The sequence below is a fragment of the Aythya ferina genome, assembly GCF_964211825.1.
Source record: "Aythya ferina genome assembly, chromosome: 7".
NCBI lineage: Eukaryota > Metazoa > Chordata > Aves > Anseriformes > Anatidae > Aythya > Aythya ferina.
Window position 1 is genome coordinate 34,274,782 of NC_140302.1, and position 14,158 is coordinate 34,288,939.

A 14,158-nucleotide genomic window follows, 5' to 3' on the forward strand; every position below is an offset into this window, starting at 1 on the left:
GTCAGTGGTTGCAACACGTAGCGGGAAGCCTGAGGGTATCTCGTCTGCCACCACCCCGCTGCGATGAGTGGCATCCGTTCCTAGAGAGCCCTGCCAGGGGTTGTGTAGAGGAAAAGGGATGGGACAGCACACCGACTTAAGAGCACAGAAACCCACCTACGTACTGCAAAACATCAAGCTTTCCATCAGTTAAATGTAGGTTTGCATCCTGTCCACTTGTTTAAAGAGAAGAGCAGAAGCAATTCTCAGCAAACAGCACGCTGCTAGAAGGCTTCTCCCATCAGTCTACGGAAATAGCTCCCTAATTTCTCACCGTATTTCACCAATTTCTCCATGGACCTTTCCAGACAACGCCAAGGGAAAAGCTTGTTTTTTCAACGTGTGTTTTCCCAGCAGCTGGAACACCCCTCTTCAGTGCTTCACTGTGCTATAATCCAAGAATGGGAGCCTCTAATAAAAAATAGTCATCAGAGGTGCCAGTGCCATACACCGCAGTCTTATAAGCCTAGTATTTTGCAAAACCCTATGTTCTTTGCATTTTTAAGGTAGATTTAGCACTGTTGCTTACAGCCAGTCATAATCTGTTGCTTATAAAAACAGCACAAGTGTCTTACAACCGTGAATCCCATCCCTTCAATCAAATCACAAAACAGGTGGCGACGACAAAGTATACTTTAAAAAGTTATGTCTTCTGCACATTTACAGATTAGGAAAGAATATCTTTCGACCAAGGAAGAAAGAAAAAAAGCCCATATATCAGAGGAAAGTAATCTAAACTTCAATCACATCTAAAGCTCTGTCAGCAGGTTTGTCGTACGATCCTTTTGAATTTCTTGTACACTAAGCAAGTAGATCTGATAGTAAACATCAAACCAGGAAGGCAGCTTTTGAACATCCAGGCTCAGCTGACACAACTCTTTTAAGTTGAGTTCAAAGTAAATTTTGAAGATGAGATAGTGTACTACACCTGAGTGTTTATGACATTCAAAAGGAGAAATATGCAGCCCCATGCCGCAGCAGCACACTCTGGAAGCCCCTTCCTAGCTCCTCGCCTTTGCTTTGCCCAAAAAAAAATCAGCTCCCCCCCAAAAATCAGTGGGGCTGCACCTCCTACCCCAGGGACGCCGCACCGCTAACGTCAGTCCAGTGCAGGTTAATAAACAGAGAGGTAGAGCTGCTTCCACATCTTTTTTGTGTTCCGTGATTAAGTGAAGAGCTGGTTTCTCTGGTCCCATTGGCTTTTCTTTGAGCCTGGCACCCAGTTCCCCAGAACCGCTGCCACTTTCCAAGGAATATTCGGAGCTTTTGCAGGGGCTCTGAATGCGCACGAGAGCACGAGGATCAACCCAATGGCTCTGAAGCTGGGTAACTCATGAGAAGTGTAAAGCAATAGCAAAGGAGTTCTGCTTTGGCATGCTAGAGTAAGAAATGTATAACAAGTATCTGTGCAACACTCGCCCTGTCCTACTGTTCAGCATTTCCCTGGAAACCCCACAAACCCCACATATTTTGCTAGAGCGGACGCAGTACAACTCCCACGAGAACTCTGCAATTTCATCCAAGAGCAAAACCGATTTCACTTGGTTGGCATTCAGGTAACACAGTGAATTGTTACCCTGCAGGCCACTATTCATCTCCTTAAGAGCAGATAAAAACCCGAGCTCCTTAAAAGACACGACTGAAGACATCCTTCCTAAAATAACAATCTGCTCCGCTTTTGCTACTGATGGGAAAACTTCCCTGAGTGTCAGTTTGCATAAGAGAAGGACTGAAGTCTACACCAAAAAGTCTGAGTTTTTTTGCTATCACTTAACTTCCATCATAAGCAGCTTAAATTATGTGAGCTGCAATAGGCAAAGGTTACCTACAGACTTCTTCTGCTGGAAAATGGCATAAATAGAAGGTAAGAGTCCCCTGTGCTGTGCTACTGTAACGTGAAATTAATAAAGAACGATTTACAGCAAATCTGCCCCAAACAGTTTGCCCCAAAACTTGTGAAATACTTCAAGGGCTACCTTCAGATTTTCATTTTTTCTACTGTGATAGTCAATATTAAGGGAAATGGTCAACCTATGTGTCCGCTGAGTGAAGCAGCAGCTCTCAGACATCCGAATCTCTGCCCTTCCCTGGCCACAGCCCTGGGGAAGGACAGGGGTGGCTGCATCGAGGTGGAGGACGCTGAGCTTTACCCAAATGTCCTGCATCATTCTCCCCAGCCCCACAAGCAGCCTGAAGCAGCAGCAGGGGCTCGTGCCCACAGCCTGGGATGCTGGAGCACTGCGAGGGAGAGTGGCAGCAGCCCTGGCCACCCGCGTCCTGGCCCGAGGAGATCTCCAGGAAGCAGCACATTGAACAGAGCACGACCTTTTTCTCAAGGCAGCACAGATTTAAGCTGTGCCTCAAACTGGGAGTGACTACAGCATTTCAGTAGAAACCAGGATGAAAGGAGAGCTGGTAATTAAGCAGCCCTGTCCGTAGGACTGCGAGGAGGAACCAGCGTATCCCTTGCTAACATTTCAACACCAATATGACCGTATTTCATGTCAACACAGAAGATGGAGAACCTGGTCATGGGTCTGGATCTCATTATCTCCAAGTGCTGTACAAAACAAGGAAAAATGAGGTATTCTACCTGAATAGTCCGTCAGCTTTCACAGAACAGTGGAGCATCCTCTTACCTTCACAAATTCTGTCCAGTCGCTGTCGCTTGACTTTGTGTTTATCCACAAGTGCCATTCTTGATGGTATTTTGCAACTTTCTGATTCAAAAAGCAAGGCAGTCCCCCAGGAACTCAGGAAAACTCACGGGAGTCGGCATGCATAACGCCACTGTCGGTCCTGTTGAGATGAGAGGAGCCGGTGAGTGGGACTTCCACCACGGGAGGTGACACCCGCCCACCCCAAAAAGCCCAGCACCCTTGCTGAATCCACGGCTGGGACTTTAGCACTTCCAGCCTCAGCATCCCACCAGCTCTCACACCGCAAACCAAGCACACAGCCCCTTCATCTTCCCTGCGATCAGAAAAAAAAAAAAAACAACCACCAGCATCCTACAAGAGAACTGCCGAAGCGCTGTCTGGCCTTCCGAGTTTTATTTCTGCCTTAAAAATCTATTCCTAGCAGACAAAATCCATTAAGCGATTTTGTAGGCTCACAGATACTGAAACATTATGAGTATATAAAAACGGGGAAGCAGCTTTTGCTCCTCCAGTGCTTTCACACGCACGCACGCACACAAAACCACTTCCATGTCTTAGTTAAACCTTGCCCTGTAAAAGTCATCACTGGACTTGAATTTGCAGCAAGACCTCGATACACATCCCAGCTGCCACCAGAGCCTGTCCCTTGATACTTTCTAATGTGCACATCTTTTAAATGCTGATAAAGTAAAGCAATCCATATAGTGGCGTGCGTGGCGTTTGTGAGAAATGCCCTGCAGGCTCTCCATGGGACAGTAGGGAAGGACAATAGGCACGAGCAAGATGTCCTCTCCAAGGTGGCCATCTGCACCAAGCGGCGAAGTCTCGGCTCCTCTGCCTACAGTTAAGTAGAAGTCCTCAAAGAGGTGAAAAAAAATAATTCTGAAGAGCCAGGAGCCGCCACAAACCCAGCATCACTCGCTCAAACCACTCCTATCATGCCCAAACCACAAAAGCATCCACAGCAGGTGAATCTTGACACTGCATTGCCCCCAAATTTTTCACTTCAACATAAAAAAAAAAGCCAGGTTGATGTAACATAATGTAGGAAACAGAAGAACAAGCCACCAGGAATGGGAAAAATCCGGGCTGATGTCCACAAGCTGACGCTGGGCGACGTCGGTGACCTCGGCTTCTGCTCCCCCTGGGGTCGGGCAGCACCGGCACCGCACAGCTCATCCTCACCATACATCGGGGTCTTCATTTCACATAGTCCTGCCCGAGGATTTTATTCCTCCCCAGCAGCTTACAGCTCCTAAAAGCAGCTTCCCAGCAAGCTCCAGCCTCTCACTTAACAAATGCGAGGGGCCGGGCTGAGCACGCGAGGGGTAAAGGCTGTAACAAAGCCGCCGCGCACCAAGATGACAATTTCATGGAGATTATTGTTATTATTACAAATGGTTATCAATTATGCATCGCATTGATAGTTAATTTATAAAAGGGAGAGGGCTGTGTTGGTACAACTGAATTCTGACTCAGGGAAGATGGGCGATTTCCTGGTAGTTAATGGCCAATTTCCCAGCAGCACAACTGCAGCATAATCTCCGAGATTTATAGCAATAATTAATTGATTTTTTTTTTTTTAAACACAGGGATGCTAAAGAGCATGATTCCCACTCCCATTAATAATTAATGCAACATTTTAAAAGAAGCAGAAAACCTCCATTCCAGAGACAGAAGCTGGCTGCAGTCAAAATATTTCTTGCAACAAAAATTATGCAGTTAGCGGAGCTAACCCAGGAGCAGCTAACAGCATTTCCATGGGCAGCGTTCAACAGCAGACACATGACTTTTCAGCTCTATTAAATCCCAGCCCACATTCAGGGAGAAATACCGGGTTATGAAAAGTCACTTCAGGAGAAAAAAGTTAGCACTTTGTTCTGAAAATGCTCGCATGGTTCATGATGCTGTGACTGCAACTCCTTTTTCCCCCAACAAAATCAATATGCAAAGTGTATTTAATTTTGACAGAGTGCATTTTCTGATGGACAAATGCTTCCATTAAAGTCCTTTCCTCCTGCCATCTCAATTCGCTGTATTACTCCCTGGAGGAAAACTTTCTACAAACGAAACTCATAACAATCACAGAAATTACCGCTCGTATTAGCAGCATCCCGCATGGCTTAACATAATGCCCATGAACCAACCCCTTCCTCGTGATTTTACCCGCTCCATCCTGGTGTGACAGGTGCCTTTGACAGTGCCAACCAGCAAGAAAAGCACAACTCTGAAGACTTAACTAAAAACGTGGCAGGAGCTCGTGAGCAGGACTTGGCAGGGAGGGATGACATGGAGAAAAGCAGCTGTGCAGGGCACAGAAACGAGCGGGTGCTCCCCAGCCTTGGTACGAAGCTGTAATTAAGAGAACGGCTCCTCCATTCGTGGCAGGGAGGACGCAATTAGCGGCACACCCAACTCCAATCTTCCCTCGGTGATTTCTCCATCCAGCCCAGCCTGGAAACAATCGCGAGGCTAAATGTCCCCCAAAATAAGGCAAACACAATCAGGCGAGGCAGAACAAAAATCGTGGCCAGCAATTAAAATACAAGAAAACCTCATTGTATAAGGGAATTTGAGAGAGAGAGGCGCACGCACAAAAACTGCACTTCATCTTCAGCAAGATTAGGAAACAAGTGAAGCGATTTACATACAGTAATTGCATGTCCGTGTTAGCCTCCAACAGTGTCTTTCAAAATGTAAATTTTTCCTGAAAACCCTTGGACATGATGATAGCCCGTCAGTTATTTATTTATTTAAAGAAGGAATGTGCTGAAACGCGATGTTTTAGGCAAAAAAAAAAAAAAACACATCCCAAAGTAACAATTTAAATAGCTTCTTAACACCGCCTGTTCAACAGCACAGCCCGTGAGCCAGAAAGTGGGAGAAGAGAGAGCTGTGCAGGGCTTATTTTTCCGGATTTCAATGGAAAACGAAAAGAAAGAAGAGGTGATTTTCCAAAATGAAAGGCACTGTTGGACAAAAGCACCAGAAAGGTGAGTTATGGGCTCTCTTCTAAGCTCATGGACCGCTGTTTTGTCATCTTCATACAGCACAAACACGAGCAACATCTATTTCTACGTGCCCACCACCGGCATCGCCATCCAACCATCCCGGCACCCAGCAGGTGACCGAAGCTCCCCCAGCCCCACCACCCTTCGTGGTGAGCATCCCCCAAGCTCCTACTGCTCCCAGGCCCTTGCTGGAGTCAGAAACCTGTCGCTCACAATTTCTGTCTGTGTTTTTTTGGTGTTTTTTTTCACCCTCTGCGACACACGGCACCAACAAGATGGGGATTCCCTGCCCCGGCACAACACGTGGCCCCGCGACCCGCCGAGTCCCGTCATCCTTCCACACATCCACATGGGGTTTATGAAGCCTTACTTAAAACGAGGTGCATGGAAAATGCAGTCCAAACACTCTGATGGCACCACAGCACGTTTCCTGTGCTCTTGGGGAAGGAGAGGACCCCGGAGCCGTGGCTGGAAGCACACCAGGGTTGCCAACAGTCCGTAGCAGTGAAGTTAGCATCTGCCGGTGCCACTGCTAGCTCTCCCCGCCTCCCTCACGTTAAGGTCCAGTTTTCGGAAGCTCAATCCTATTTATTTGTGCTGTCGTGAGCCCTGTAGGGCTGGCGAGCCCTATGGGGTCGGATGTCCTCGTGTTGGATGTCAGCAGCCGGCGCGGGGAGGGCGGCGGGGGCTGAGCAGCCGAGTTCGGTGCAGGAAAGGAAGCGCGGAGCAAAGCGAGCAGGAGACATGCAGAGATAATGGCAGGGGAGGGAGGCGGACAAAGGAGACAGTACAATGCAGGAGGAACACTTTGAGTCATCCTTCCTTCCCTGCACAGCCTTCAGCGGGATGCTGCCCAGCTCAGCCCCGTTGCCGGCTCTCTCCAAAGCCCTGGAAGGGCTGCGGGGAGGAGGGAGCCGCACGGGAGGGCAGGGGCTGGCCACTCGCCCCGTGCCAAAATTCCCCCGTTGGGATGCTTTCCTTTAGCAAACATCAACAAAACAACATGTGCACAATAGCTCAGCGGGAAGCAAAAAGGGATTGAAGATTTATATGGGTGAGGAGAACAAGCACAGATTTTCCTTAGGTGGGAGACGAAAAAATTTTTCATTTTTCATTTTTATTTTAGTGCCCAAGGGATGTAAACCCCTCGCGCTTGGGAGGAGGGATCACACAGTTTCTGTGTGGCCAGGGTTCAGACTTCTCCCGCTCCATTAACCGCCCGCAGACACCGCGTGGGAAACAGGACACCAGGAAAAAGGGTTTTCCTGGCTCGTGGGAAAGCAGCCTCGGCCGGGAACTGCAAATCTCGGCCAGGATCCCAGCAGCCTGCACCCCCCGGTGGACCCTCAGCACCCTCAGAATAGCCACGGCAGGTCCCTCGCTACGAAATGACTGCTAATTAGCTTCAGTGCCTTTATTAGTTATTAGGATGCCTTTATTAGTTATTAGGATGATTTTGCTGCCGCGGAGCGTTCGGTGATGTTTTGCATTAAGGCCTCTCCGTGGGAATGACTGGATGGCTCCGTGGGTGGCAGCAAGAGCTTTCCGTCTAGGTGACTCGCTTGTTTTTCTGCCCAAAAAACCTAAAAGATGAAGTTTTGTCCTCTGCTGCCTGCCTGGTGCCTTTCCCCAAAAACCTCTGGGTAAAAAACACGCTCGTGGGGATCCTGCAGCCCGGCGCAGAGAGCGGTAGTGCGGCAGGTTGGGCATGCTGCACGAAGACACTCCCACGTTAGCACCTGCTGATGGAAAAATAAAGAGCTCTTCTGCTCTTCGCCATGCAGAGAAGGAGAATAACAGGCTGTAGGAGTCTTGTGCTGAAGAACTGGTAACAATTTTGAGCAACTCGCTATTATATGAGTGAACAAAATGTACCATAACGGCATATGAGCCTGCACATCTGTTGCTAAATTAAACACGCTACATAACGATTTAGACCACATCTTAAAACATTATGCAACAAGATACAGACTGTGCTAAAATAATGAGGCTTCAAAGGCAACACAGAGGGGCTGATCCTGCATTCCTTTCAGCCCTGAAGTCACGGCGAGTACCCCTTGTCAGTTCTACTCCATCACAGCTACTTGACTCTCTAGATGTATCACGGTTCTCCATGTCCTTCAAGGGAAAAAATACACGCATGGGTTGTAACAGCCTCTCTCCTTTCCATCCTGACAACGCATAAAGCATGGGAGAGGTTTTTGGTTGGATCTGGACTTTTTTTTTAAGTTTCTTTAAGGACTGTGTTGCAGGTTATGAACTGTGCTCCAGGTTGGGTTCTCGCTGGCAAGGCAGATGCTAGGAAGACCTGCTGAAATGGCAATATTCGAGTTGCCACAGCAGCCACAGTGTGAAAAGGGATTGAGATCCCTGGATTTTAGCTCCTATTTTATTTCCAGCATTAGTGACTGGATTAGAGACTAGAGAAGTCTCCCCGGGAGATCCAGGTTTGCTCCCCTGGCAGGCAGCGACAGCCCTCTGGAGCTCCTCGATGGCTTCTCAAGTTCAGCTAGGAAATACCAGAAGTGGCACTCCTTTCACTCCTACGGCGAAACACAAACAGGCAGCCCGAACAGGCAGCGAGAAAATTGCTTTAAAGAAAATAAATGTCATCTCTCTTTCTGCCATTGGGAGTGAGGCAGGTTGATGCTCTGCTCATCCTGCACCGATGGTTTGCAAGAACCTGATGGTGGGCAAAAAAATAACCAGGAGCTGGACCCAAATCACCCACTTAGCTTCAAGAGCACCTAATCCATCTGCTAATTAATCACGAGCCTCCTTTAACCTCTCTTATCTTGTTTTTCTAAGTATCTGACACTGATAACGCGCCCTACAGCACGTTAACTGGCTGGGAAACTACCTTTAACTTTTCAAATAAACAAGAGGAAACGATACAGGAATAATCTTACAGTCTCCTAAGGCCTCTGCCACACTGAAAAATAAAACCTCATTCCACATTCTACCAGCATTCCTCAATTATTTGTATTTATTTCCACTAATCACAAAGGCTAACGCTGGACCGAGGCGAACCTTCGCTGGTTTTACATCCGGACAACCAAAAGCTCTCCCCTCCTCAAGCAGAAATCCAGCACCACGCCAAAATCTGCACGGCCAGATTAGAAGCCCCTAGAAAAAAAAAAAAAATGAGTGTTTGTGGGTCTGTTGGGTGAGTTATGTGGTTATTTGGCCGTTAGAGGGCATTTCATACTGCGGAGTGAAGAGCAGGCAAACAGCTTGAGAACAGCATCGCTAACCCCCATCTGGAGCTGCTGGAGAACCGTTTCTGTCTGCTCTCATTTAGTAATTGCCACTTTTCAACCTTTCCATATGCTGTATATAGATGAGCAAGCACGAGCAAGGACAAGAGGAAAATAAGATGAAATAGCTATGATAAAAAGTCCTGGTTATATAAACACTTGGGCGCGCAGCTATTGTTGCTTCCAAGGTTTGGTTTTGTTCAGTTCACTTCTTCCCCCTCCCTAACTCCGGCACAGCAGATTTCATCCTTTTTGCCCTCTCAAGCAGCAGTGTATGTTTTAAGTTTGCAAACGATTAACTAAGAAAAAAAATATCAAGTTGTGTCTCAACGCAGCTATCCATCTCTGGAGCTAGAGGGGAGAGCCCATCTGTCTGCAGAGCGGAACAAAGGCAAATTCAACTTCCTCCCTGCCAGGAGGTCGGGCACGGCCACTTACCTTCTGATGGCTCCTTCGAGTTACTACCCTGCCCCTGAATGTGAGCTGTAATCCGTTTTCAGCTTCTGCTGGCTAGGAAACCACACAAAGCCGCCCACTTCCCTGCCCGGGTGTTTTTCCTCCTTCCATCTAAATACAAATCAAATTAGGAAAGAGGCAAATATCTCGCCATCCATCTCCAAACACACGCATGTTTGTAATCAGGGTGGCCAAACTTCCTGAGTGCAAGCTGCATGCCAAAACCTCCACGTGGCCGGGAGCCACATCCTCCCACCCCCGTCAAGCTGCCCGTCTCTCCCACCAGCGTGCTCCAAGCCCACGACATCGCTGCCCTCCAGCTGGAGGCACGGCTAGGGCTGGCCGGGTGCTGGCTGGGTATTTTGGGGCTCCCCACGGCACCATCACTCCTGTCTTGCATGGTTTGCTAAGCCCTGGGGTGGAGAACTTGGTTAAATATCTGTTTGTAGTATATTCTTCCAATATACTCCCAAGTTCGTAATAGCGAGTGCATCAATGGCAAAACAACCCAAAGGAGATGGGATATTAAGACTTCTAGCACTCCGGGTGCCCGTGATGTCCCACCTGTCTAATTTACACCTTTGAGGATCCTGAAACCCGGATCATCTGTCTTTGCAACTCCTTCAAGACCTTGGTTCTGCATCGCTCCTAAATGAAAGAAATGATAAAATAATAACCCCTGCTTCTCAGCCTGTCCCACCGCAGCTCCCACCTCCTGCCCTGGGGTTTTAGGTTTTTAACTGCTGGGTGAAAGCTGCTGTGGGTTGGTGTCAGACTGCCCCACACAGCACAAACTCCCCGTGTTCCTCAGTGTCTCACAGGTTATCTCGAGCTCTTTTCCATCAGAGCTTGCCCTGGGCTGGGAGCAGCAGGAAGGGGCAGTAACACCCTCCTGTCTCCAGATCTTCGGAGCTGTAATTTGCTCTTATCTGAGCACTTATATTTACAAGGCACTCTTACATAAAAAGCCCTCATCTGCATTGACTTAGTTAGCAACATGAAATAAAATAGCCTGAAGCTATTCGTGTTGCTTAACATACTTTTTTTTTTTTTTTTTTTTTTTTTATGTAGATGATGCTCTGTGTAAAGAAATATTCAAAGGGGAAAACTGTGTTTTGTTTGTAACACTTACTACTACCACCGAAGAAAATATGTTCTAGCAAGTCTCTGGAGGGGGGAGCAGATGTAATACCTCTAACAGCTCGGCTAATTCATCTTTGGCTGCCCAACTGCTGGTGAAATCTCAAATGGAAAATCTCAGGATGGAAACGTGGAAAACCCTGCTCCTTGCAGTCCGAGATCTGCTCCCTCTTCACTACCTCTTTCCATTGGACTAAGTCCTGTTTTCAGGTACGCAGTAGTTTTACTCCACAGACAAAAAAAAAAAAAAAAAGAGTTCAAGAGTTCAAGGCCACGTCCCCATTCAGGCATGCTCCTGCGAGGCAAAGCCGTCTCCTTCCTGTGCTGGAGGCATTCCTCTCCCCACCACCCACGTACAAAAATGTCTAAGGGAAGGGATGGACGGAGGCAGGAGCAGGATGGCACAGAGGAGGAGAGCCCAGCTGGGTGCTGGGGCATCAGGGACCAGGTTTTGGATTGGGAATAGCTCAGGGATGAGGCCAGAGGGTGGCTTTTGGGGAAGGCAAAAAGCATTTTTGGGGGGGTTTGGGCTCCCCAGCCATCCCTCTGCACCTCACCTTCGCTGCTCTTGCAGCATCGCTCAGGGAGTTTAATTTCCAGAGGGATGAAGGAAGAGGGAAGGAGGGAACAAAGTGAGCAGAGAGAGGTTTAGATAACAGCCATAAATAAAATGAAATAATTCTCCCACCACTAACCTTTAGCCGTAAGTCAGAGCATCCTCTGCGGCCACCACAGGTTTGCATAACCTGCACATCTTTCTTGTAAGCCTCGCCAGTTTGCTGTACCCAAGCTATTTTGGGATTTAACAACACTCAGGTTATTGACCTAAATTTACACAGGCTCATCTGGAGCCGTAACGGTCCATTGTGTGCCAAGGCCTGCTCGGGACTCCTTAATACACAGATTATTGATGCAATGAACTGTGACAGCTCCTATAGAGCTGTTAGGGTTTATTGTCGCAACACCTACTCGGGGCCCCTTTCATGGGCGGATCGGTGACAGGACAGACAGCAGCGGCCACTGCCAGCGGATGCACGGCTCCACGGATCACCACCAAGAGAGACCACAGCAGCTCCGTTTGCTGAAAGCGATTTGCTACCGAAAATCGGGGTTTGGAAATGCAAGCCCCGGCAGGAGCAAAGTTTTATCAAGAACAGCCACGGGCCTGCATTACAGATCAAGGCTAAAAACCTGTGTGAGAAATACATGGGAATTAGCCAGAAAAGATCAGGGTCTAATTTTCAGGAAAAAAATAAAAAAAAATAAAAAAAAGGAAAGGAAAACATTTTATGTTCCAAGAGAATGAAAAGAGAGCGAGCGCAATGGGAACGTGCACAAATATCTACATTTCTCCCTTCTTTTCCTCTTGAAGAGCAAAAATAATCTTAAAAGGCTGAAAGCTAAGCATGGTTTAAAGGAATTCCCTTGTGTAGGGAGACCTCAGGCCAAGAAAAGAAAAATTAAAACATTAACACTTAACCAAGTGCTCACAGCCTCTTCCCAAACAGCAGCGACCGGCTCAAAAAGCTGCAGCTGGCTTTCCACTATCGTGTGCATCTTCCCCACTATTTACCAGGAGCTTTTTTTAACACCAGTGACACTTCACATTCAAAACTGCTGTTAAAAATAGGCTGTTGGTCCTCCTGCTTTAACCCTCCAAATTCCCTCCTCCCGCCTCCCTGCACGCCCGCCGGCTCTGCCGCCTGCTCCTGCTGCCATCAGGGGTGATACGGGGGAAAGGGGGGACCCCAGGGACCCCCAATGCTGCCCCCACACCTCGTCCCGCACCAGAGCATCCCTCTCGTTCCTTCCCAGAGCTGGCAGCAGGAATTATTTGCAAAAGGCAAATTGATGCAGGCAATAGGCGTGTTCCGCACCTCCATCTCCCTTCCCACCTGCTTTTACAGATGACAAGAGTTGAAGGCTTAAAAAACCACCACCCAACACGAATGTTTTCTCTTCCCTGCAATCAGCAGCTCAGCCAGGAGAGGAGAGAAATTCCTTTGTTATCCTGCAACTCCTTAACTGCTGAACCTTCAAAACCTCCTCGGGAAACAGGCCTGGCGAACGGCTGCTGCAAGGAGCCCTGCACGGGAGAGACTCGAAAATCAATATCCTTCACCCAACTTATCAAATTTACCGAGGACATTTATACAGTATAATTAAATAGAAAAGAGATACAAATACAGAAGAGTATTTGCACGGCACTGCATAGCAATTGCATTATCTCTGGAGCAGAGGACACTTTGACAAAAAGGAGGGAAAACACCATACATCAACCAAAGGAGCTGCAAGGAGCACGGGCAAGGTCTCGGCTCTCATTGCTCACGGGGAATGTTCAACACGTAGGTAAAAACAGCCACAACATGCACACCAGCACGTGCACCTAAGGCATTTCGGCAGGTCCTGCTCAGTCGGCCAAAATGGTGCCATCAGAATTAAGTCGGTGATGAACGTGCTCCAAAATATGCTGGTGCCTCTCGGACTCGCAGAGGGTCTCCAGCACGTGTTGGGGCGCTTCCCCCTCGCTGGTGTGGAAGCAAGGCAGACACTATTATGTTGCCTTTCAGCCTCTGAAAGTACCAAATAAAATCGATTTTGCTCAGTAATCCACTCGCTAGGTTCGTGATGTTTTCCACCATCGGCAGCCGTCTCCGCAGGATTGCGAGATAAAATCTTCTGTGCAAGGTTAAACCTGGGAAAGGCCGACTGCCAGCGCAGGGCAAAGTAAAACACGGCAGAAAAGGCAAACTAGATTATCTGGCTATTTGTTAAACAATTCTTCTCACAGGGGTTGTATTACAAGCGTGCTTTGTGAATGCCCCTTGTGTTCAGGTAGAGACAAAAAGGCTGGCTCCTCTTTTGAAGCCCCTACAAGCAGCACACTGCTGTAGATGGGACATGTCTCTTGCCACGCTGACATCAAAATTTAGAGCAGCCCAGCATGGTGCTGGTCACAAGGTGTGAACATCGGTGGGTGAAAGCCTGGCGTCTTTGTGAGAGGCACCCAACTACAGACTTCACGGTCTTCAAATTCAGACTCAAAGGGTTGATCTTCATAAGTGCCCACAATAATTAGGCATTGCCTAATTACACTGACTGATAAAAATCAATACATAAAGGTGGCAGGATTCCTACCATTAAGGCAGGGATGTAATCACAGGATCGTTTTGTCCAATCTGCCCAGGAAGCCTTCAGCAGATAACCTGCAAGACAGACCGAACTGGGACTGACAGAGGATGTGCTCCATCGCAGGAGGAGGTCTCACCATGCACAGCTCATGCCCCAGCTGCCCCAAAAACAGCCATCTGACAGCTCAGGAGCATCCACAGCTGCCACATGCCCCGCACGCTGCTCCCCTCGCTGCCAGCCGTCACAGGCAGAGGGGAAATCTCAGCCATCCCCTTAACAATGCACCCATCCGGAAGGGCAAGTGTCAAGTTGAAGGCTTTTTTTCTTGCTTCTGTTGTGTCTTGATTTGCTAATATGAATCATACTTGACTCTATTTTGAGCAATCCTTTACTAAAAATGCCTGTGAGTCATTTTCTCTAAACTTGAAACTATAAAGATGGTCATGTTTGGGTAATGCTAGGG

General features: G+C 48.0%; 1 protein-coding gene across 4 annotated transcripts in view; it reads right to left on the reverse strand.

The window, feature by feature from the left end:
* Nucleotides 1-14,158, reverse strand: part of CTBP2 (C-terminal binding protein 2) — a 115,494-nt gene that overhangs the window by 45,414 nt on the left and 55,922 nt on the right. For 2 of the 4 annotated variants that reach the window (XM_084525983.1, XM_084525985.1), the window contains exon 2: nt 2,679-2,838. In XM_084525983.1, the coding sequence (XP_084382109.1) occupies nt 2,679-2,736 (58 nt within the window). In that variant the 5' untranslated portion in view covers nt 2,737-2,838. Of the gene's footprint in view, nt 1-2,678; nt 2,839-3,767; nt 3,938-9,405; nt 9,455-14,158 lie in introns of those variants that run through there. The other 2 variants (XM_084525984.1, XM_084525986.1) reach the window with 2 other exon arrangements.